Source organism: Podarcis cretensis (assembly GCF_951804945.1).
Source record: "Podarcis cretensis genome assembly, chromosome: 6".
Taxonomy (NCBI): domain Eukaryota; kingdom Metazoa; phylum Chordata; class Lepidosauria; order Squamata; family Lacertidae; genus Podarcis; species Podarcis cretensis.
The window spans coordinates 94,219,180-94,242,753 of NC_137175.1; the positions used below are offsets into that span (position 1 = coordinate 94,219,180).

Genomic DNA, 23,574 nt, shown 5'->3' on the forward strand with positions numbered 1-23,574 from the left:
TGTCAGGGGTTCAGGAGCAGAGGCACAGGGAGGAGAGGAGATGGAGAGCGAAGGGGAGGAATCCGAGGGGAGCGTAGGAGAAGAGGACAGTGGACCGAGCGATTCCATGAGCCTCTCCAGCGAATCGGAAGATTCACAGAAGGGGGCGCCAGTGGCCAGGGGTAGGGGGTTCCCAAGGGGAATGCCCCAGGAGCAAGGGGGCAGCAGGGATTCCCAGAGCAGTAGTTGGAAATCAGGACCAGCTTCCCCACCAGAGCAGAGTGGGGGGGAAGAGTCCCAAGGATCGGGGCCAGTGCATTCCCCACGAGGGAGAGAAGATAAGGCAGGGCTGACCACACCTCCATCGGAGAGTCAGACAACGGAGGGGAGGTCAGATCCGGCCAGTATCCCGGAAGAGGGAAGCAGTGACAGAAGTAGTGTAACGGTCAGGAGGAAGGTCACTGGGCTGGCGCGAGAGGCAAGTTCAAATGTACAGGAGCGCGGGACAGCAGAGAATGAGGATTGGGAACCGGGTCCTAAAGCCCGCCGGAGGGAGGGGGAGGAGCTAAGCGACTCAGCGTCGGAGGAGTCCAGAAAGGGCAATGCCCCAGCGGGCAGGAGGACCCAGAGGAGGAGAGAGCAGCGTAAAAGGTGGAGCAGGGCTAGGATCTTAAACTGGTGTCAGAGGGGAGGAGACTCAGACGGGACTTCGCCAATCTAGGGTTTAAGATGTAGGGCTGCGCGCTGCGGCTTGGAAATGGAAACTGAACATCAATAAAGACTTTTGTACATAACGACAGCCTGGTGTTGGTCCTCTGTGAGCTGGGACCTAGGGGCAGCTCTGACTCATAATCTCAGGGTTGTGGGTTTGAGCCCCACTTTGGGCAACAGATTCCTGCATTGCAGGGGGGCTGGACTAGATGATCCTTTAGGCCCTTTCTAATTTCCAGCACCTCACTGGAAGGACAGATCCTGAAGCTGAGGCTCCAATACTTGGGCCACTTCATGAGAAGAGAAGACTCCCTGGAAAAGACCCTGATGCTGGGAAAGATGGAGGGCACAAGGAGAAGGGGGCGACAGAGGACGAGATGGTTGGATAGTGTTCTCGAAGCTACCAGCATGACTTTGACCAAACTGCGGGAGGCAGTGGAAGACAGGAGTGCCTGGCGTGCTCTGGTTCAGGGGGTCACGAAGAGTCGGACACGACTAAACAACAACAACAACAACAATTTCCAACAGAAGAGGAGAGCGAGGGAGCATGAGCGCATCATGTAATGATATTTCCTTTTGGCGGCAGCTGCGCACTGACTTGAACATGGAACTTAAAACTGTGAGGTTTACGGAGTAATTCACAACTCAGTTGAATATAAATTGGTTTTGTTTGGGGATGATATACTTTTGTTTATTACAAAACCTCACACCAGTGTTCCAAGGTTAATGCAAGCAAATGATATCGTTGCTCAAATCTCCAGTTACTTTATTAACTGGGCTGAATCGGAACTGATGCGAATAGGTGAAAAAGTGCTTTGATATTCATTTAGGAAATATTTGTTCCATATTTGTTCAGAATCTTTTAAGTGTTTAGGTATTTCAGTAACAAGTGACACAATCGAGTTAGTATCATGCGATAGGAATGATAAAAGAGGATTCTTTAGACATTGATAGGCGGGAGTCATTACACCTAAAAATGAATATTATTTATGCTCTAAAAATGAATATTATTCTCAGCTTAATCTATATTCAAAAATTAAATTCCTTATTCCTTAAATTCCTTATTCATCCTGTTAGAAACTTTCACACACAGACTAAGCGATACATAAATTTTTAAAAAAGAATTTTTTTTTTAACAAAAACATGCTCCAACTCTAAAATGGAATTTGGCTGACAATTTAGCACTTGATTGGAGGGGAACAGAGGAGGGGCACTTCAGCCAAGTGTCACTCACCTAAAATACAAAGTGTTTTATTGAAAGGAAGTGCAAAAGTAGTTGAAATACAGATGAACAGAACTATTGGCTCTGGTCCCTAATTTGGTTCCTGAACTGATTAAGGTTCTAATATATAATCTGTTTTGAAACCAAATTATTATAAACAGGCTATGCTCTGCCTCCACAGCTGGCGACAGTAATGATTCTGAAAACTAGTTGATGAAAAGGACAGGTGGGGAGAGGGCCTTTGTGCTTTAATCCTACTTGTAAAGGTAAAGGTACCCCGACAATTAAGTCCAATCATGGCTGACTCTGGGGTTGCAGCGCTCATCTCCCTTTATTGGCCAAGGGAGCCGGCGTACAGCTTCCGGGTCATGTGGCCAGCATGTCTAAGCCGCACAGAGCAGCACACGGAAACGCTGTTTGCCTTCCCGCCGGAGCGGTACCTGTTTATCTACTTGCACTTTGATGTGCTTTCGAGCTGCTAGGTTGGCAGGAGCAGGGACCGAGCAACGGGATTCGAACCGCCGACCTTCTGATCAGCAAGTCCTAGGCTCTGTTGTTTAACCCACAGCACCACCCACGTCCCTTAGGTTCTAATACTACTTATAGGTTTCCCCAAATCCTCTAGTTAGCCACTGTGAAAACAGAATGCTGGATAAGATTGGCCTGATCCTGCACAAACTTCTTATTTTCTTACGTCTTGTCCAGAGCAGGTCCACTGAAGCAGGGTCTCCCGCTTGGACTACTGCAATGCACTATACATGCAGCTACCTTTAAAGGTGACTCAGAAACTGCGATTAATCCAGAATGCAGCAGCTAGACTGGTGACTGGGAGTGGCTGCCGAGACCACATAACACCGGTCCTGAAAGATCTTCATTGGCTTCCAGTACGTTTCTGAGCACAATTCAAAGTGTTGGTGCTGACCTTTTAAGCCCTAAATGGGCTTGGTCCTGTATACCTGAAGGAGCATCTCCACCCCCATCATTCTGCCCAGACACTGAGGTCCACCTCCAAGGGTCTTCTGGTGGTTCCCTCATTGCGAGAAGTGAGGTTACAGGGAACCAGGCAGAGGGCCTTCTTGGTAGTGGCACCCGCTCTGTGGAACGCCCTCCCAGCAGATGTCATGGCAATACACAACTATTTTACTTTTAAAAGACAACTGAAGGCGGCCCTGTTTAGGGAAGCTTTTAATGTCTGGTGCTGTATTGTTTTTAATATTTGGTTGGAAGCCGCCCAGAGTGGCTGGGGAAACCCAGCCAGATGGGCGGGGTATAAATAAATTATTATTATTATTATTATTATTATTATTATTATTAACTCCAGATTTCATGGCATCTCTGAATCCAAACTGGCTCAAAGAATCACAGGAGCAGCAGCCAGTTATAGAATAAGTTGAGCGATTCCAAAGGTCTTCGCAAGTCAATAATAGAAATACTTTCGAGAGACTTCTTGCCAGCAGTATTAGCTCCTGCCTTTATGCCAAAACCAGCAATATCTGATTCAAAGTCTGAACAAGTGTGTGTGGCTCTTCTCAACTTTGATATATTGCTCCAGAAAGCCAGACGCTTCTCTTTCATTGCTCCTGTTCATTTTATCCAGGGAAGGGAAGGACTTGGCAATCGATATTTCTTGGCAGCAAGCCACTGAGCATATTGAGATTGAGAGCATCAGAACAACCCAACAACATCAGACACCTAAATCAGCATCATGATGCTTTCAACTTTGACCAAGTTTGGATGCTGAGGAAAGTTGGCTAACTTTACATGCAGTAGCAGAAAACTCCAACCTTAGTTGTCTTCGGTAGAAGCAAAGCATAGGGTGCAATGCCTCTTCTCCTTTTTCAGTCAACATCTCATTTCAGGATCAACTGACTCTCTGCTCAACTCAGTGACTATATACATTAAGTGATCATTAAATTAAACGGGTCCATACACAAGCTATGCATGGCAAAAGCATGAATACCCTTTGCTTCAAAAAAAGGGGTGAATGTGGTGTCCTACATTGATATCAGTGTTTTGCATTATTTTGAGATTTTAAAAAGTAACTACAACTAGGACCCTCGTACCTACGGGACCACCTCTCCTGGTATGCCCTGCAGAGGACCTTAAGGTCCACAAATGTCAACACCTTGAAGGTCCCAAGCCGCAAGGTGGTTAGATTGGTCTCAGCTAGGGCCAGGGCCTTTTCAGCACTGGCCCCGACGTGGTGGAACGCTCTGTCACAAGAGACTAGGGCCCTGCGGGACTTGACATCTTTCCGCAGGGCCTGCAAGACACAGCTGTTCCACCTGGCCTTTGGTTTGGACTCAGTCTGACCCTTATGTTTCCCTCTCCTTATGGTTTTGATTCATGGGCTACTATTAAAATGAGGCTGCATTTTAAATTGTATTTTAACCCATATTTTAATAAACTGTTTTTTTGTTTGTTTGTTTGTCCCCCCGCCCCCATTGTTTTATTGCAATTTTATTGATGTTAGCCGCCCTGAGCCTGGCTCTGGCGGGGAGGGCAGGGTATAAATAAAAAAATATTATTATTATTATTATTATTATTATTATTATTATTATTATTATTATTACTGTTTTGCAACAACTCCAGAAATCCCTAGGAAAAAAATGAGAGCTAATAGTTATGTAAAGAAGACATCCAATCTATGTACTGCCATGTCTAAATACCCATGGGAAGATTTTTAGCAGGTCACAGTCAAAATCCTGGGGAAAGTGGTTTATCTGTCACATAGCTATAATTCACAGCACCCTTAACAAGCTAGCTGCAGTTCCCAGGTTCTTTTGGGGAAGCCGTGTGCTTTTAATGTACTCTAAACACACAAAATGCAGGCTCTGTGAGCTAGGAAACTTAAAATAAAGAGGGTCTGAGGTTCTATGAATCCTGCCAGACTTTCCAGATTCCACCTGACAATCCATTATCTTTATGAAAAGAGACGCAAAGAAGGAACACAGATCTAGAAGCTATTAGTGCAAAGCAACAAATTGTTCAGCCAAGTGAAGTGATACGCAGCACACCAACACTACTAGAGAAGTCAACCAAAGAATCTGACTTATCGAAACCCAAGATGTGCAGGGATGTACATAGCATTGCATATTAGTATGTGGAAGGCTACCAAGTAAAATCTGTACGGCTATTGCTCAGTTTGAAACACCTTACTTGGTGAAGCCACTTCTGCCCTGCAAAGGAGGTGGTGTTGCGGGCTTCACGTCCCCAACCCCCACACGATTGGGTGAATCCCCGGCTGTGTCACCCCCTGGCCAGCCAATTGCCTGGCTCAGGGGGTGTGACCTGCCCTATTTAATGCTGGCGCAGCCGGGGATCTCCCTCTTTTGCTGCCTCCAGATGCTCCTGTTTCCCACCCTCCCATCCTATAAAGTTTTCGTTCCTTGACCTTGCTATGGACCTCGGTTGGTCGCCGTTGAGGGGCCTGGTAGGAATTTTTCCACTTGGCAAATTGGCACCAGCCACTTGGTTTTCACCTACCTCGTAGCAAATCATCACAACTTTCTTGGTATTGGCGGTTAGGCATTGGTATTGCTCTGTAGATGGAAGAGGGGAGGTAGTGCCATCACCTGCCCCACATATTGAAGGGTAGTCCAATAAAGGATTCTGGGGTGTGTGGCCCTGTCCAAAGCCTATGGAGGTAAGGGCCTAAGGCATGCCCCCAAGTGGTGACCCCAGGGGAGTTCCTAGTTGATGTGCATCAGCAGGACTCCCCCTAAGGTAAAGGTAAAGGTACCCCTGCCCATACGGGCCAGTCTTGACAGACTCTGGGGTTGTGCGCCCATCTCACTTAAGAGGCCAGGGGCCAGCGCTGTCCGGAGACACTTCCGGGTCACGTGGCCAGCGTGACATCGCTGCTCTGGCGAGCCAGAGCCGCACACGGAAACGCCGTTTACCTTCCCGCTGTAAGCGGTCCCTATTTATCTACTTGCACCCGGAGGTGCTTTCGAACTGCTAGGTTGGCAGGCGCTGGGACCGAGCAGCGGGAGCGCACCCCGCCGCCGGGATTCGAACCGCCGACCTTTCGATCGGCAAGCCCTAGGCGCTGAGGCTTTAACCCACAGCGCCACCTGCGTCCCTAGGACTCCCCCTACTGGTGGTTAACTCTTCCCGGACTTCAAGCGGATAGGCTGAAGCCAGATATGGTTGGTTACGACCAATGCCTAAGCCAATACTGCTCATCACTTGTAACCAATAAAGTTGTGGCCATATTTAGCCCATTAACCTTAATAATTGTGTCATGTTTCTTTATTTCCACTGGGGGAGGGGGACTCGCCACGCAAATTGCATGCTTTTAATTTATTGATCAATCAATTAAATCTGTGTATGTCTGCATATAAATAAAACTACATTTCGAGGGGGGGGTAGATAATGTACATCCATACACAGCAAAGCAAGCATAACATTAAGAAGCATAAGAACATAGAAGAGCCCAGCTAAATGATCTAGTCCAGCACTCAAGAATTTGAGGCCAATGTGTTAAAGAATTTGACCACATTGCTCAATGGTTGCTGGATTCATCCTACAACATATTGCACCAACCAAAGTCAGAACCCTATTTGTTTTTTTCTTTTCTTTTTCAGAGGCCAAATAAGGTATAGGTCATGGGATCTGGGCGAAGTCCCAAGGTTCAAGGCCCAAATGGAGAGGCCTGGAGGACCACACTGAGCCTCTGGGTTGCGGTTCCCCATCTCAGCTTTAAGGCATTTCCCAATCTTTTATCAGATTGGGGGTTAAAGGAGAACCAGGCTTGGGAATTGCACCATGTGGGGCTCAAGGAAACGTCTAAAGGCTTGCTTATTTACCTTTGGTCTCCCATCATACCATTTTTCAAGGATGTTTCTAGATAAGCCAAAAGCTTCATTCTACCTTGAAGTCCAAGAGTGCCTGACCACACAAGAATTTCCACCTATCCACAAAGAACCTTGGTATATCACTTAAACTCTCAAGTCATTGTCAGGGATGGTCTTTGGTAATATGGCCCCTGAGCAAGGACCAAATATGGTTCCCAACTTCAAATATTTCTTATTTACACAATAATTCCTTTTGGCACAGTTGCTTTTTTATGGATCTTCTCAGCAGGTACCTGCATTATTATTATTATTATTATTATTATTATTATTAGTCCCCTCAGCTCAGTGCCCTGAATCTAGCACTGTCACTGTGAATACCTAACAAACCACTCCTACCCCTTATTTAAGAAAGGCAAATTCTGGACACTTTAACCCTTCCATTTCCCTGTCTCTGTCACTCACTCACTCACTCACTCACTCACTCACTCACTCCCTCACTGATTTTGCTGTTTCATTCTATCCTCCAGTGGCCAAAATCTGTGCCATTTATGTTTCAAGATGCCCTCTTGTACTTAGGCTTCCATTTCAGCCTCTCATTGTTATCCACCTACATTTGTATCTCTTCAGAGAAATAGCCACTCTATGTTGTTCGTTTATGCAGGGCAGGCTTTGTGAAGTGTTCACAAAAATAGATGCATGTATCCACTAACCTTCCCTCTATTTTGTAATAAAGCTGGAACCTGTTTCGTACCTGCAGTCAAAGTCTGTGTTATCTTGCTATTCCTACCCCCCAACCCCAACCCCACCCCGTAGTTGCTGTGCAAGAAAACACCTTTGTAATGAATCACAACTCTAAGCTCAACATTTGTGATCAAGGGCATGTGTTAACAACAGGTGTGTATTTATATATGTTTGTACTCATGCATGTATGTACGGAAGGGGACTATATTATGGCCACCAAAGCAATTTCCAGGACAGCTTACGAAATGTTAAAACACAACCAAACAAGTTTAAAACATACAAATTAAAAACGTACAAAAACGACTCCGTCCCCAAAAACTGACAGAAAGAAGTCTGCCAAATTTCAAAACTTTCTTCCAGAAAAAAGCTGGCCAACTGGAAGGATCACAAACCAGCCTGGCAATTTTCCCCACTCTCTGCTCACACACACCACCAGACAAGCTGTGCTCAAATCTAAATCCAAGACAGGAACTTGAGAGCTGAAGAGTAGCACAGCCCTAGGCTGACTCAGACGATGCAGAGAAGAGAGTTTTTCAGGACACTAATATGGTGCGATAGAACCGTAATTGTCAGCTGCGCAAATGTTCATTCTTCTGCCCCTCTGTGATAAAAGTAGCTAAACTTTCTTGGCCCAAGGGTTGCATTTGCTCTCGTTTACCAGCTCTTCAAGGGCTGTGTGCCAGATCTGGCTGTGGCCAAAGTAAAGAAGGTGCTCACAGACACAGCTCTTGCACTTAGACAAAAGCCTGGGCATGCACACACACAGCCCCCCAACCCTGACAACGCTTACCCCTGCCAATCAGCAGAGGCACGGGGACATGATTTTCTTCTCAATTGCAATACCAAGCTATATGGAGAAAAAGCTCTCTGTCCAGCCCAGCGCTGCAATGGGAAGGAAAATTGCTCCACCCACTATTTAGATGCTCTCTGAAAAGCAGCAAGGGAAATTTTCACAACCGCCCTGCCCTGACCCTGAAGTCCAGCAGTGATCAAGTTGCAGAGTCATAAGGTACAGCGTCACCAGCTAAGGAGACAGACCAAATATCTAAACCTGGGGCTGGTGACCAGGAAGCTACTAAATCTGTTAAGTCGTGGGTGAACATATCAGACGACACAGCGATTCTTCAAACGGCTCTTGTTTATTCACAGGCCCAGTACAGAACTGGGCTGAAGGGTTCAGCCAACCTGCTTATATAGAGCTCGACTACAAAGCAACAGTAACAGCTTTCTGTAACTATCCAATCACTGAACGTCACTTTCAATTCCTTATTTGCATATGCGGACCTGAGTGAAAACTATCTACAGTATCCCCCTGCTGGCCCAGGGTGAGAACTTCAGTACATAACAAAATCCAAGGCTGGCAGGCAGAAGTTCCCTGGACTAGATCCCTCAGCACCATGGCTAGTTCTTGCCTACGGCTCACAGTAAGCAAAGAGAGAGCTTAAGCATGACTCCCTGTTCAGATAACACGTTAAGTCAAACCTTGGTTTCTCTCAGCACAGCATGGCAGTAGAAAGGATCAAGGAGGAACAAAGCAGCTGTGAAGTCCTCTTTGCATGGTCTTGCTAAGCCACTGGGATGCTGCTGCCATAATGGCCAGTGCTTCCAGACCTTCATCTCCTCTCCCTTCTGTTTCCAGCTTTTCCATCTTCTTCTCACTCCCTCAGCTCCCTCCCAGGCAATGTTTGGAGCATAAAATGAGATAGCCCCATCAGATACGTTAACCCGAGATCCTTGCAGGAAGGAGAAGGTATAAAATGGAGATAAATAAGTTCCCCAGCTCTGCAGCAGAATCCAGAAATCAGCCACAGCAATTTTAAAAACAGGAAGCCACGAAGAATAGCATATCCAGGGGAAACTCATTAGGCAGAGCATAATTACAGAGTTTGTCAGGAGACTGGTTAATACCCCATTATTCGAGGTGAATTTAGAGAGTTCTCTTTCTTTTCCCTCTGAAATAAAGCATTTTTCACACTAGATGCACCAAGCTGAGACATTGATGTTGTGCTGACTGATCCCCAGACATTAATAACCTAGAAGTATGAATACCTCTGCATGACCTAAGCAGAAATTGGATGCTTACCGAAGGAACAATCCAGCCATCCCTACTGCTCGTTGGCTCCAGCTGTAGCCACTTATTTGTGTTTACTCTCAAAGTCACCTATAAAGTTCGTCACAGCATTGCATTAATGTTTGGTGGCAAGACATATAGTTGGTCTGGACAAAGTAAATGCTTGCCTCAAAGGACAAATGGAGTTTAAATGATTGGGCGTCACAGTCATTACCATGATGGGAAGGAATAAGATGCAGAATCTCAAACTTACAGGCTCCTGCCCACCCCCTTCTTGTTATCAGTATTTTCATCCCTCCCATTGCAAGGATTACCAGATCATGTTTGTTTTACTTTCTGGCTGTGAGAAAGGAGGGGGCAGAAGCTACTCTTCCAGATTTCCATCCCTAGTACTGTGTGGGGGTTTTTTTTATCTGTCCAGAGACAAGATGGCAGTATGAGAGAGCTGTATCTCTCGTACATGTGTGCTGGGCCTGGGGATAACCCATGAAACGTGGTCCAGGACCGGTCCAGAATCTGAAGGTTCCGCTGGGAGTCAGTCCAACAGGGCCAAGGCAGGACATGAGGCAGGAAACCAGGCAAGGACAGGTACAGGATCTCAGGCAGGATCTGGCATACAGCAATGTTGCAGCCTGGGGCGGCGTCCGACAGCCTTTTATCTTTGTCAGGGTAGCGGCCAGTCCTGATCCCCCAGCGACTCACCTCCCTGTTTTGCCTGAAGGCGAGCACTCCTCCTGCAAGTACTCAGGTCTCTCCTTCTCTCAGACCTTAGTCTCTGCAGCTCGGGAGACGTCGGTGGGTTACTAGATCCAGAGGCCGCCTCAGCCTCCCCTGACCCAACCGGTAGTGGAGCAGCTGTAAGAGATGGCCCAGCTGAAGGCAACGAGGTAATCCCCGCATCTGGAGCCAGGGCAGGCTCAGGCCCCTGACTCGGCCCAGCTGGTGTTTGTTGCAGGGGAACCTGGCAGACTGGGACTCTTCAAGACCAGGCCCCAGACTTGGTTCAGATGATGCCTGAGGCAAAGGATCTGGTGCAGACTAAGTCTCCTCTGGTTCTGAGTCTGAGCCCGAGTCCCAGGCCATCACACATAAGAAGGACCTGCCAGACCGGCAGCTTACACAGCTCACCATCCTGCTTCCAAGTTGGCCAACGAGACGCCATAAATCTCCATGTGCCTTCGCATCCCATCTCACGTGAATGGCTCAGCAAGCTGTGGTTTGGCCATTCTTGCTAAAGAAGCCACCTCTTCATTTGAAAGATTTAGGTTTCTGGCACCCACATCAAAGCAATGCAGGTCATAGCTATAAAAAGAATGATGAGTTTTTCACCAAAGCCAGGCCTGGAGCCTGTTGTTTTGGCTGGGAGTATATTGGTCCCCAACCCTGCCAAAGCAAATAGCAGCTGGCCTAGAGGCTCAGAAACATTTCCCACGGCAATTTTGCATAGAATGCAATTTGAAAAGTCAACCTTACTTTGGCAAACATTTTGGGATCAGGCCCCAGACTTGGTTCAGATGATGCCTGAGGCAAAGGATCTGGTGCAGACTGAGACTCCTCTGGTTCAGGGCCGGTTGCTACCCCGACAAAGATAAAAGGCTGTCGGACCCCACCCCAGGTTGCGGGAGCAACATTGATGTATGCCAGATCCTGCCTGAGATCCTGTACCTGTCCTTTCCTGGTTTCCTGCCTTGTGTCCTGCCTTGGCCCTGTCGGACTGACTCCCATCAGAACCTTCGGATTCCGGACCGGTCCTGGACCGCGTTTCACGGGTTACCCCCGGGCCCAGCACAATATATTTCAAGGCTCAGCCCTAGCAATATAAACAGATTCTGTGACACAACCCTGGTACAAATTAAGCATTCTAATCTCTAGTCTGGAGTCATAAATGCATTATATTAGGGCTGGCTTGGCAGCAGGGTGGTATTAAATGGCTTGGTCATGTACACAGAAGGGAAAATGGCAGGGTCCCCAAAGACATAGAGCTGGCCTCAGGCACCAGGTCTGTTGGCAGAGCAGCTCTGCATTATAAAGATGTCCTACAAACGTAACATGAAGGCTGGCAACGTGAACCCCACCATTTGGGAATCCTTTACAGACAACCATAGTGCCAGGAGACAAGACAATCAGGTTGTGTATCCACAACACTGAACAGAGGAGAAATTACCATAGAGGTAAGAAATGCCATGGTGCACTTGTTGCAGCAAAACCAGACACCTTCATCTGCCCCAGCTGCAATAAAACATGTCTCTCCCAACGGTTTGACTTCACCCAGATGACACCCTCTTCCATTGTCTCCTGAGACAGATGGATGCCAACAACTATATTAGAGCTGGCTTGGCAGCAGGTTGGTATTAAATGGAATCAGTTCAATGAGTTAGGGAGTGGCTACAAGGCCAAAACCAACTGTACACATAGTATGTTTTCTCATTATCATAATTACTAATTTTCTATCCCACTCAAAGGGCTTCTTCCCCCTAACACCAATGGGGAAAATCCATTTGGAACTGGCCCTAAGACTCCTAGGGTGCTATTCAACTAAATAAAGGCACCAATGCAAAGATTAGAATGAGAACAATGGGATCCCCTTCTGTTTCTCTACCACACGCCATGCACATCTTCTCCGGAGGGTCAGGGGAACCTGGGTGGAGGAGAGGGGGAGACCATTCTGTTGTGCAAGAAGAAATCCTTGTCCTGAAGGAACGTTCACCTTAGCAGTATGCTAAATGCAACCTATTTTTTTTTAAAAAAAATATATTAGTAATTTACCTTTCGGCTCACAAATATTTTTAAAATCTAGGTGAACAGCCATATCCTGAAGATTTCATCCATAATGATGGGGATTAGAAACTTGCATGAATCATGACTCTCTAGAAGGTTAAATTATGAAATCTGGAAACACAGCTAATTTGAGCCCAGGATGCAATACTGGCAGTTATCAATCCAGTGCACCTTCGTACGTCTTGAGGAAGTAGAGAAAGAGGATGGGGGGAAAGCAAGAAGAGAGAGAGAGTTGGGCTTGTTTTTCTCTCATCTTACTCTTCCGCACGCTCTGGGCTTCTGACAGTATTTCAGAACATGCTTGCGTGGCCACATGGCTGGTTGCCATGGAGACCTGAAGCTCCGCATGTTTTCAGCCCCGGACTGACGGTTTGCATTAAACTCCCATTTCCTGGGGTGGAAAAAAATATATAAAGGTTACAGTGCTGCCATCTATATGCAAACAGAAGCAGCATTATCCTAATCTCATTCACTCAGGTCATGCCCACGCAATCGTTCACCCCCACAGCCGTTACCTAAACTCTCCCCTCAGCGGCTGCTCTGATTTCTTTCACAAACGAAGCCAGAGCCTTACACCAGCAGCAGTTTTCAAAATGTGGAATGGTTTCCCCTTTGAGGAACATGAAATGCCAAGATTGGTGGCGGGGCACTTCCCACGAAGGAATGTTAGAATAGGATCTTAGTGTCAGCTGAGGCCTTCCTTCTCTCACCCGTCAAGGCAGGGATGTAGGAGCGACTGTCCCCTCTGTACTCACCATCCCAATATGATTTGAAAATAAGGGAGTTTAGGAAGAACTGCTGCTTTGTTCTATGGAAATATCCTCCTGTGCAGTTTCAGGATTCGGGGTCCGAGTTAATCTGTTTTATTCTTCTAATGCCAGTGTTAGATTAGTTCCCTGATCTATCGGCTGTCTGCAAGGCTCTCCAAATATTCCCCTGTGGAACAGATGGTTGGCACTGGGCTTTGGAGGGTGGTAATGCTTGAATCATAGCCAATGTGCAAGGGCAGCTTAATTAAGTCCACAAACCCCCAACTGTAGTCAAATCATGTCCTTCAACATGGAGGGCATGTGTTGCGGTGAGATCACCTAAACTGCCTCCCTGTTGTGGGGCGGGACCGTTTGGATAGCCACAACACCCCATTGGTTGCCCCTCGGTTGCTGGGGCAAAAATTTGGCCTATTGGGTCATCAATTGGCTACCGAGGGGCTATTAAAGCTGCTGCACTTTGCTGGAAGCTTTCCCTTTCTTGCGACATGCATCGCATCACCCACCCTCCCACCCTATATTTAGGGCTGTTCTTTGGCCTTGCTATGCCTATCTAGGAGTCATCTGTTTTGGAGCAGGGGCCTGGTAGGAATTTTGCCATTTGGCTGATTGGCTGTTGCCACTTGGTTTTTGCCTACAGCGTAGCAAATCGTCACAACTTTGTAAGGTTGGCGGCTAGGCATTGGTTCAATATTTTCTGGAAGGGAAGTGGTTGGCTGTGCCTGCCCCTCCATCGCTGCTGCTAGGGAATTCCGTTAAAGGAATCCAGGGACTCGCCTTGGTTTTGTCTGAACCCTGTCAAGGGGCTAGGGCCATGCCAGAGCCCCTGGGAGCATCTGGGGTGAGCTGTGAGATCGAACCTAGCTTCTCGCTCCCCCAGGATGCTTTCCCCTACTGACATATGGTGGTGTCAGTCCTGTTCCTGCCACGGTGTAGGTTCAGGTAGTCTGGAACCAATGCCTAAGCAACCACTCACATGCTGTAATCAATAAAGTTGTGGCCAAAATTAATGCCAAAAACCTTAAACTAAATTCTGTGCCTATTGTATCTTAATTTTGGGGGTGGTTATGGGGGCCTTCACATGCAAATCATGGCCACCCTCTATCACAATGCTGCTGTGAATTATATAGCATCATATCAGCTGATTACTCTCAGATGAAGGGCAGAATCAGCACACCAGGGATGTGGGGAGAAGAGGAGAGGCAGAGCTGCAAGTGGGGACAACAGGGGGGCAGAAGACCCATATGGCGAACGACACAGAGAGATACAGCAAGCCACACTTTTTCCCATCCCCAGATTCCAGGATTGCACCCTCTGAGATAAATACAGTGGCTGTCCATTTCCCATGGATGAGAGTGCATTCCTGTACAGCTGCTGACTGCCATGGCAATGTGGTACAGAATTTAGACAGCGCTAGAAGAGGTTGTCCCAACTCCCTCTTGACATGTCAGGTGTCTTTGAGCTTGCATTCTTTCAAAGAAAAGTGTTGACACAGCTGCAGTATCACTAGATGATGTTCCTGCTCTGGAAGTTAGGAAGCACATTCAGAACCTGATCAAGGAAGTTTGTTCAGATCAAGGGATGGAATCCAGTCAAGTGTCAGGAACGTTCCTTCCCAGAGTGACAGCGAGGGCTCTGAGGACCAAGGGAGGTGGCAGGCAGAAAGAGATGAAGGTTTGCTTTCTTCATAGGCAGAGAGTGAAGCAAGCCTCTCCTGTCCTGGAATGGAAGTCATAAATTCCCAGGACAGCATGAGGCAGGCAGACAGGCCTCAGCTTTCAGACTCGCTCTCACGGAATGAGGGGCAAACTAGACTATCTAGTCCAGAGACCCCCTGTACTAGGAGGTTGGGAAGAGTTCAGGCTTGGTGTCAAGCCCACAAAACGAGGAACAGCCGATGGCAGATTTCATGTTGGAAAAGAGCCCACCCTCCAGAGGGCCAACTGACCCATCGAGTGTGGAAGACTGAGCTGTGTGCTCGGACTGTGTAAATACCAACAAATCCAAATGTTATAAAACCACCAGCCTGCCATTTCTTGGTGTGAGAAGGAGATCGTGAATCCTGACACCAAGAACCAAGAAGTTCCACAATGGAACAGGAATGGTTGGGCAATTGTATTGCTTCCCATGGATTCTGGGCCTCCATAACTGAAGAACCTCAGTTACAGTACTTCCAAGATCAGTACCTGACACCCAGACAATTCAGACAACCTATTAACAACAAGAAGAAACGTCTTGCAGCACCTTATAAAAGATGTATTGAAGCATAAGCTTTTGCTGACCCCAGCCCACTTTGTCAGATGCAAGTGGACTCTGTTTAATCCATGAAAGTTTATTCCATAATAAATATGTCACAGTCCAAATGCCATGTACTCAGAAACTCAAATGAATTCAAGGGTGCTCATTTCCAAACAAGCAGGGTTAGGACTATAGCAGTGTTACTCATTAAATTGCCACAAGACACTTTGTTTTTCTGCAAAGTTATTATCACATCATTTACAAGCTTTCTCACTTACATTATGATAAGCAACCAGGTTCAGGAATTAACAGGCAGGCAGAGAGCAAGGGTTGAGACATGCAATTCCTATCAAGTAAGGAAACGTCAAAGAATTCCTGTTTGCAATCTTTACCCATCAAAGAGGAAGAAGGTCTTTTCTTACCCAGAAAGCACTCCAAGGACGAGGTTGAGAACAAAGAAAGAGCCAATAATGATGAGGGGGATAAAGTACAGCCAGTTCCAGGTGGCTCCTAAGGCATCATTGGTCTGAAAAGAAAACACAAAACAAACATTTAAGCAAAGAGTTACAGGGCACTCAGCCTTGGTGTAACAAATGTGGTTATTACATGCCGATAAGCAAGAACTAAGGAGCTAATGTGAAAGTCATTTTTACAAAATGCCTTTCCCATAGTTCACACTTCGGCAATTAAAACGAGAATGCCAAGGGTGGTTATCCAAGTTTCCACATCTGAAGTCGTCAAGAGCATTGGTTAACATAAGGAGATAAGAGTGCGAGATCACAACGTGAGGTGCTTTTGATTTTCTGGGCATGGACTGCCATGCTCGTTTCCCCCCACCCCACCTGCATTTTTATTATTTTTTGCAAGGTCACATGCAGCATAATGCTGTCATTGCTAATTGTGCCTGGCTATTTATGCCCAGAAAAATTGCATTATCCCATTCTAGCTGAAATCTAGAGGAGTTCAGATGCCCAGGAAAGGACAAGAGACTGACAGCTTAAAAGGCTTCTGGAAAGATTGCTCAAGACTGTAATATGGTTATTTATTGCCTTTTAATAAGGCCTTGCCCTCTCTCTACTTTCATGCTCTTTCCCAGACCCCATTTGTCCGCTTGGCAGGGACTCTGCCCATGACGTCGGACAGCACGGTGATGCAGCAGAACGTGACTGTCTGGGGACGCAGCATCAATCTTCCTAAAGCCAACGAAGCTTCTTCTTCTTTTTTCCTTAATGCTAATTAAGCCCTCGTCTTTGACTGATTCATCTGTACGGTGCTTCAAAATGGCCCAGTGCAGGAGCAAAATTTGAGCCTTTTAAAAGAAGCTATCCCCTAAAGACTAGCAGAGCAAAGGTTTTTTAAAAAAAAAATCTTTAAGTAGTTTCAGACCCTTGGGTTGTGGCTTTGTTTATGGTCCCAGATCTGCATTCACCACCTTCCAACAGCTCCAGTTCCTTGTATATTGCTGGCATTTATTTATTTTTACTATTGTGAGGCAAACCAAATATAGAGCTCTCCTCTTCCCATCCCTTCACAGCAAAGCAGTTACCCGGAAATAGCACAGTTGTCCTTAAATACAACCGAGTGGAAAGAAAGCCCTGGCATGAAAACTTGGAGAAGGGACAAATGTGGATGAAGCAGGGGGTGATTCTATTCTCTGGCCATCCTATATCTGGGCTGGCCAGAAGCAGGGGCTGGTCTTGGTTCAAACTCTGTAATGAGCCTCGCTTGAGAGGCCTTGCTTTCCTGCTGCACCCAAGAAGCCTACAAAGAACCTTCAGGCAGAAGCTTCCAGCTGGTGATAGCAGAAAGTGGTCCTAAGAGGCGAGTCAGAAAGCGTGGCCCTGCCCTTGTTGCCATCCACATTCTCCTGGTTCCTCACCCTCTGGCAGTGTGAGGATTTGGAGAACCAAAGAGGAAGAAGAAACTTGCTGTTGTGCTGCTATTTTCTTTTCTCTCTCCAGGTGCTGAAGGTTGATGTGCAAGCAAGCAGATGGGTGAAAGGCTCTCCAGTTTACTGGAGCACCCATCCAAACCACAGCTGCTACAACTGCCCTACGGCTTATGACCACAAAATGGCTCTTTCTAGGTAACCTTTGCAAACCAGTCCTTGGGATCATCTCCAGCACAGGCTGATTCTGCCTCGGCAGAACAAAGAATGACATGGATAAATGCCGCTTTAACTGGCGTTATCGCTGGCTTTTCTCCTGATAAGAGTCTTGTTGAGAAAGTGAGAAAATGGGGAGTGAGGGGTGGGAGGAGAACCATCACGACAGATGGTGAAAACAGTTTGGAGGCGGCTGCACACACCTGCATGGGGAAAGCAGTCTCAGTTGCCAGCAATTCAAGGCCTGATGCACTAGCGGCGTCCCTGGCCCCCCTCCCAGCGATGAACCTGCCTAACTGGGGTTGCTGCTTCCTCCTCCTCAAGTAAATTGTCACACATGGCAATTATCATGCTATTGCTCAGAAAGGAGAGTGGAGGGAAGAGACCAAGGAGAGGGGAGGGGAAGGGGTTAGAAAGCAAAAACTGCTTTTGCATGCACTCCTCCATCACCGGGAGCTCCGACAGCCCCTACACAAGGCTGATTCTCTCCATCTGGGTGTAAAAACAGAACACTCCTGGGGCAACAGCAGGGTCAGGGCCAGGTGGACAACGGATGGCTGTGTCCAAATCTAGATTTCTCTCCAGTTGAGACTCTTTGCGCTCCGTTGATAGCATGGAGGTTAAAGCGATTTTACTCTGCCCAGGCCGGAGCAAGCTCCTAGAATTTCTGCCCACTAAAGCTGATATTAGGGGACGCGGGTGGCGCTGTGGTCTAAACCACTGAGCCTAGGGCTTGCTGATTGGAAGGTTGGCGGTTCGAATCCCCGCTATGGGGTGAGCTCCCATTGCTCGGTCCCAGCTCCTGCCAACCTAGCAATTCGAAAGCACATCAAAGTGCAAGTACAGTGGGTTAAGTACTTAATTCATTCCAGAGGTCCATTCTTAACCTGAAACTGTTCTTAACCTGAAGCACCACTTTAGCAAAGTTCTTAACCCAAGGTATTATTTCTGGGTTAGCGGAGTCTGTAACCTGAAGTGTATGTAATCTGAAGCGTATGTAACCCAAGGTACCACTGTAGATAAATAGGTACCGCTCTGGCGGGAAGATAAATGGTGTTTCTGTACACTGCTTTGGTTTCACCAGAAGCGGCTTAGTCATGCTGGCCATATGACCCAGAAAAACTGTCTGCAGACAAACGTCGGCTCCCTCGGCCAGTAAAGTGAGATGAGTGCCACCACCCCAGAGTTGTTCGTGACTGGACTTAACTGTCAGGGGTCCTTTACCTTTTTTTTTTTTTGCTGATATTAGACACTCCTTTTGCACCTTGAGAGGGCTATGGAGCCCACACAATCCCAAACATTGTCTGATGGATGAGAGCTTTATAACTTGGATTATTACACCACCCAAAAATCTATCTCCCATAAAAATGGGGCAGGCCCAAAGGCCTGTCTGGTTTCATCAGCAACTGCTCCTGACACGCCTCATTTGGCCTTCCATGAGCCTACCATGAATTCAACTAATGAACTTGAAGAACAGCCTTCCCTTGAATCTAAGAGCTCCACACAATTCTCCGTTCCTTCCACCCTACCCAACGTTCATGTTCAAAATCCACCATGAAATATCAAGAACAGACCACACTATTTCACCCATATTTTTGTGGGGGGTATTTGCTTGAGATTACTACCCAGTTAACCAAAATGGCAATTTCCTTCTCATATTGAACACCAGTGGTCAGACTTGAGAAACGAACCAAAATAATATTCTGTTCCCTCTAAATGTTAAAATTAGCCTTTCTGTAGCTCAGTAGAGTCTGACTCAAGGTGGCTTCAGACTGTCAGAACCACAGTTCTACACGAGCTCTTAAAATAAAGTATTGGCTGCAACAGTGGTTGCACCTAAACTTAACAAACTGCACCTTTTACTCACTGTGGTATGGACTGAGTCAGCCCACACTTCACGATGCTAAAAGTTTTCATGACTCTCCTCTTTCTGTATGCCCACAGCTGTGTTGGGTTCCTTCCCACAGAGTGATTTAATCACTCTAGAATGATCTCACAAGTCTTTCCCGTGTATAAACACGTGTTGTGAGAATGATGAGCATATCCAGCTGCATTTTATAAATTCAAGGATCTAATTCTTTTTTAAAACCTTTCCCCCCTAATACATATGTATGAGTGCGCAGAGAGAGAGAGAGAGAGAGAGAGAGAGAGAGAGAGTGTTTCCTTGTTATATTTTCAGCTATAGGACTGACTTGTGGGAGCATGTGTATTTCAAAATGTCAGTTGCTGAACCACAGGAGTTTGGTGTATGGTGGAGGGGAGAGAAATAGAGGGGTCACCAAACAATACTAGGGGATTTGCATAGAGTTTACTGATCACACTTAATAGGCTAAGTAAGTTCATTGATCCCCTACTGGTGAGGCTTGCCGACCTCCCGCAAAAGCAAAAATTTGACCTTTTGCTAATAGGCAAAGATCAGAAGAAGACCTGGATGGTCGCCGGATTCTGTGTACAAATCTGTAGGCGCAGACCATCGCCCAACTCAAAATAGTCCGGCATGAAAATTCCCAAACTTGGTTCCATGGGTGACTCTGAGTCAACTCCCTGGGATAGTTTATTGTTGAACATTGTTTCTAAATTTATTGTTATACATTGTTTTAATTGTCTGTTTTAACCATATTTGCACATCAGTTTCTAATGCTGTGAGTGTCATCTATTTCAGAGGTTTCTACTCTGCAGCCTCTTATAGTTGTTTTAACTGTGAGTCTTTTAGTTCTTACACTCTTACAGTTGTTTTAACTGCATGTTTTTATTTAGTTTTAGTTCTTATCTGTTTTAATTATCAGATTTTATCCATCCATTATCCGTGTTTAATCTTGTATTTTATTCAGATGTTTTATCCTATGCTTGTTTCTTTGTCCTTATTTGCTCCAACATTCATCAGTTTTAAAAAAAAATCCTAACTGCTATTTTATTTATATGTTGTTATTTTTTTTTATCCTGGTCTGTGACCGTAATAAAGTTCATTCATACTAGGGCAGGAGCAGTCAACAACCTATAGCAGCTTTTGCCAACCTTGTGCCCTCTAGATGCACAAAATCCATCAGCCCCAGCCAGCTCATATGTTCCTGGACATGCTCTACAACACTAGCAAACTGGAAACAGGGCCTCGCTGATGAAAGAAAACTTCACTCGGTTGGAACAGAATTTAGTAAATGCTATGAGAACATTGTCCCTTCATTTAGCCAAATACACCAGCGGAATTTCAATACTTCTTTAAAAAAAAATGGCATCAGAATCCAAATTTGAGAACTCAGCCTATTTCAAAAATTGGCAAAAATTTATATTTCAGCTCTGGGCTATGGCTTCTAACAATAGCCTGAGCACTTTACACATGGCGAATATTTGATCCAAGGAGCCTTTATTTATCCCCTGTTGAAATAAAATATAACTAATTGGCTCAACTGTAGAGCCATTTCTGCTTCTTGGCTGCCTAAGATAGAGCTAGCTTTGCCAGAGCATATCATCCAACTTCTGCAAGAAGATTTGTACTATTACTACTTGGTTCTCAAAAGATCCTGAAAAACAAAATCTTGGGCACCATAAGGGAAACTGTGGGGCACTAAGCCAACCAGGAAAAATAATATAATTCCATTTAGTAGTAGCTTCTTAATGCACCCCATTAAGATTTAGCAATCCAGCCTGATGGTGCTTTGCAGCCCATTTTATGTGATTTCCATCAAATCATTGCATAATATTAATAATTTCCAGGAAAGACAGATCCAGCCATGGAATTCATCAAACCATTTATAATGACTCACATAAGGATTATGACCCTCATTCCATGGTTAAAAGATGCTACCTGTGAGTACAGAGGGCATTTGAGGCTCAACAGCCAGAAGATTCTTCTTCCTTCTTTTGCCTAGCGAAGTTCCCTGCTATTGGGTAGGGGGAACCAAACCTTCAAGCTGAATAAGCACACTTCTCCTTTTCCATTATTACCATTTAGACTTCTTACCCTCTCAGGTCTCAGGGTGGACTGCAGAATTTTAAATACAGTGTTACCTCAGGTTAAGTACTTAATTCATTCTGGAGGTCCGTTCTTAACCTGAAACTGTTCTTAACCTGAAGCACCACTTTAGCTAATGGGGCCTCCCGCTGCTGCCACTGTGCCGCCGGAGCACAATTTCTGTTCTCATCCTGAAGCAAAGTTCTTAACCCGAGGTACTATTTCTGGGTTAGCAGAGTCTGTAACCCGAAGCGTATGTAACCCAAGGTACCACGGTCCAGTATTAAAAACCTCTGAAAGGGTTTTACAATGAATATTCTCCCTAATTTCCTCTAAAGCTGCTTTGGCAAGGCCACCGTCCCGTAAAAGATGTACCCAGTTTATGAGCACACAGAAGACAAATCAGATTTGTATTAGTCACATGAAATCCTGACTATTTCACAGAGCTCGATTTCTCTAAAACCAGGACATGCTCCAGCTCTCTATGCCTTCAGTCTCAGGAACCAGCTTCCAGAGTGAGATTTATGAATGGCAGACATTGAAAGGTGCTGAAGTCTAAGCTCACACTATTCAGAGATACAGTTCCTGTTCGAAGGTGCAGGGCAATCTCCACACAATCTGTTGCCATCTAGGAATGCAATGTGATCTTGCATGCCTCTTCTGGTCCTTTCCATGTTGTGTCCTAGGCAAGTGCACTTGTTGCTGCATCACTGGTATAAAGGTAAAAGCTAAATGTAAAGGACCCCTGGATGGTTAAGTCCAGTCAAAGGCGACTATGGGGTTGTGGCGCTCATCTCGCTTTCAGGCCAAAGGGGCTGGCATTTGTCCACAGACAGCTTTCCGGGTCATGTGGCCAGCAGGACTAAACTGCTTCTGGTGCAATGAGACACTGTGATGGAAACCAGAGTGCACGGAAACGCCGTTTACCTTACCGCTGCAGCGATACCTATTTATCTACTTGCACTTGTGTGCTTTCGAACTGCTAGGTTGGCAGGAGCTGGGACAGAGCAATGGGAGCTCACCCCATCGCAAGGATTCAAACCGCTGACCTTCCGATTGGTAAGCTCAGGAGGCTCAGTGCCAGCCGTGTCCTACCGCTGGTATAATACTGGTTTCAGTAAAGGTAAAGGTAAAGGTACCCCTGCCCGTACGGGCCAGTCTTGACAGACTCTGGGGTTGTGCGCCCATCTCACTTAAGAGGCCAGGGGCCAGCGCTGTCCGGAGACACTTCCGGGTCACGTGGCCAGCGTGACATCGCTGCTCTGGCGAGCCAGAGCCGCACACGGAAACGCCGTTTACCTTCCCGCTGGTAAGCGGTCCCTATTTATCTACTTGCACCCGGAGGTGCTTTCGAACTGCTAGGTTGGCAGGCGCTGGGACCGAGCATCGGGAGCGCACCCCGCCGCAGGGATTCGAACCGCCGACCTTTCGATCGGCAAGCCCTAGGCGCTGAGGCTTTAACCCACAGCGCCACCTGCGGTACCTCTTCCCAAATTCATCTTGACACTGGCACCTCCTGTCAAACCCCCTCTTTATTTTGTGGCTCTTCAATTTGTTCTCTTGCATTTAAGGTTTACATTACATTTCATTACAGCTATCAGTTTCTCGTACCCCTCCACTATGCAGAGAGGGTTTCAGCAACAATGCTTAATTAAGGAGATTGGTAGCTTTCCCTCACAGAACAAAAGCTCAGAGGAGGCTGGATTGCTGCTTAAGGTTTCCAAACAGCTCTGAGGAGTTCAGCTTAGCGATAACAGGGAAGTCAAGTTCTGACTTTCAAGCCAAACCCATACTTTTGTGAAAAGTAGGACATCTCCTGGAATCAGATGCCTTCTTGCCCCTAAGCACTTCTCTACTTTCCATTGCCTTTATCGCTATGAAATAGTCGTTAGTTTAGGATTTGAAGAAAGGCAGATCAGAGGGTTTGCAGTGCTGCAACAGTGAGCCTATATTTCATAGAGTGAATTTGAAGAAAAACACTGAAATAATGGTAAGGTTGGGTTTTTAAACAAAAATAAAATAAACACTATTCATTGTTCCCAGGAGAAGGAAAGGCACATTCCTTTAAGGCCAACATATTGCTTCCAATATAAGTTTTTGTTTCCAAGTTTAATGGTTGCAGGGTTTCGAGGGGTGATTTTTAGTGTATTTTTGGTCTCTGTGGAAGCCGCCCAGAGTGGCTGGGGAAACCAAATAAATTATTATTATTATTATT

The 23,574-nt window shown here is 46.2% G+C and overlaps 1 protein-coding gene across 3 annotated transcripts in view; it reads right to left on the bottom strand.

Annotated features, from left to right (window-relative positions):
* Positions 1 to 23,574, bottom strand: part of CACNA1E (calcium voltage-gated channel subunit alpha1 E) — a 498,615-nt gene that overhangs the window by 186,865 nt on the left and 288,176 nt on the right. For all 3 annotated transcript variants that reach the window (XM_079980995.1, XM_079980994.1, XM_079980996.1), the window contains exon 9: positions 15,729 to 15,832. In XM_079980995.1, the coding sequence (XP_079837121.1) occupies positions 15,729 to 15,832 (104 nt within the window). The remainder of the gene's footprint in view (positions 1 to 15,728; positions 15,833 to 23,574) is intronic.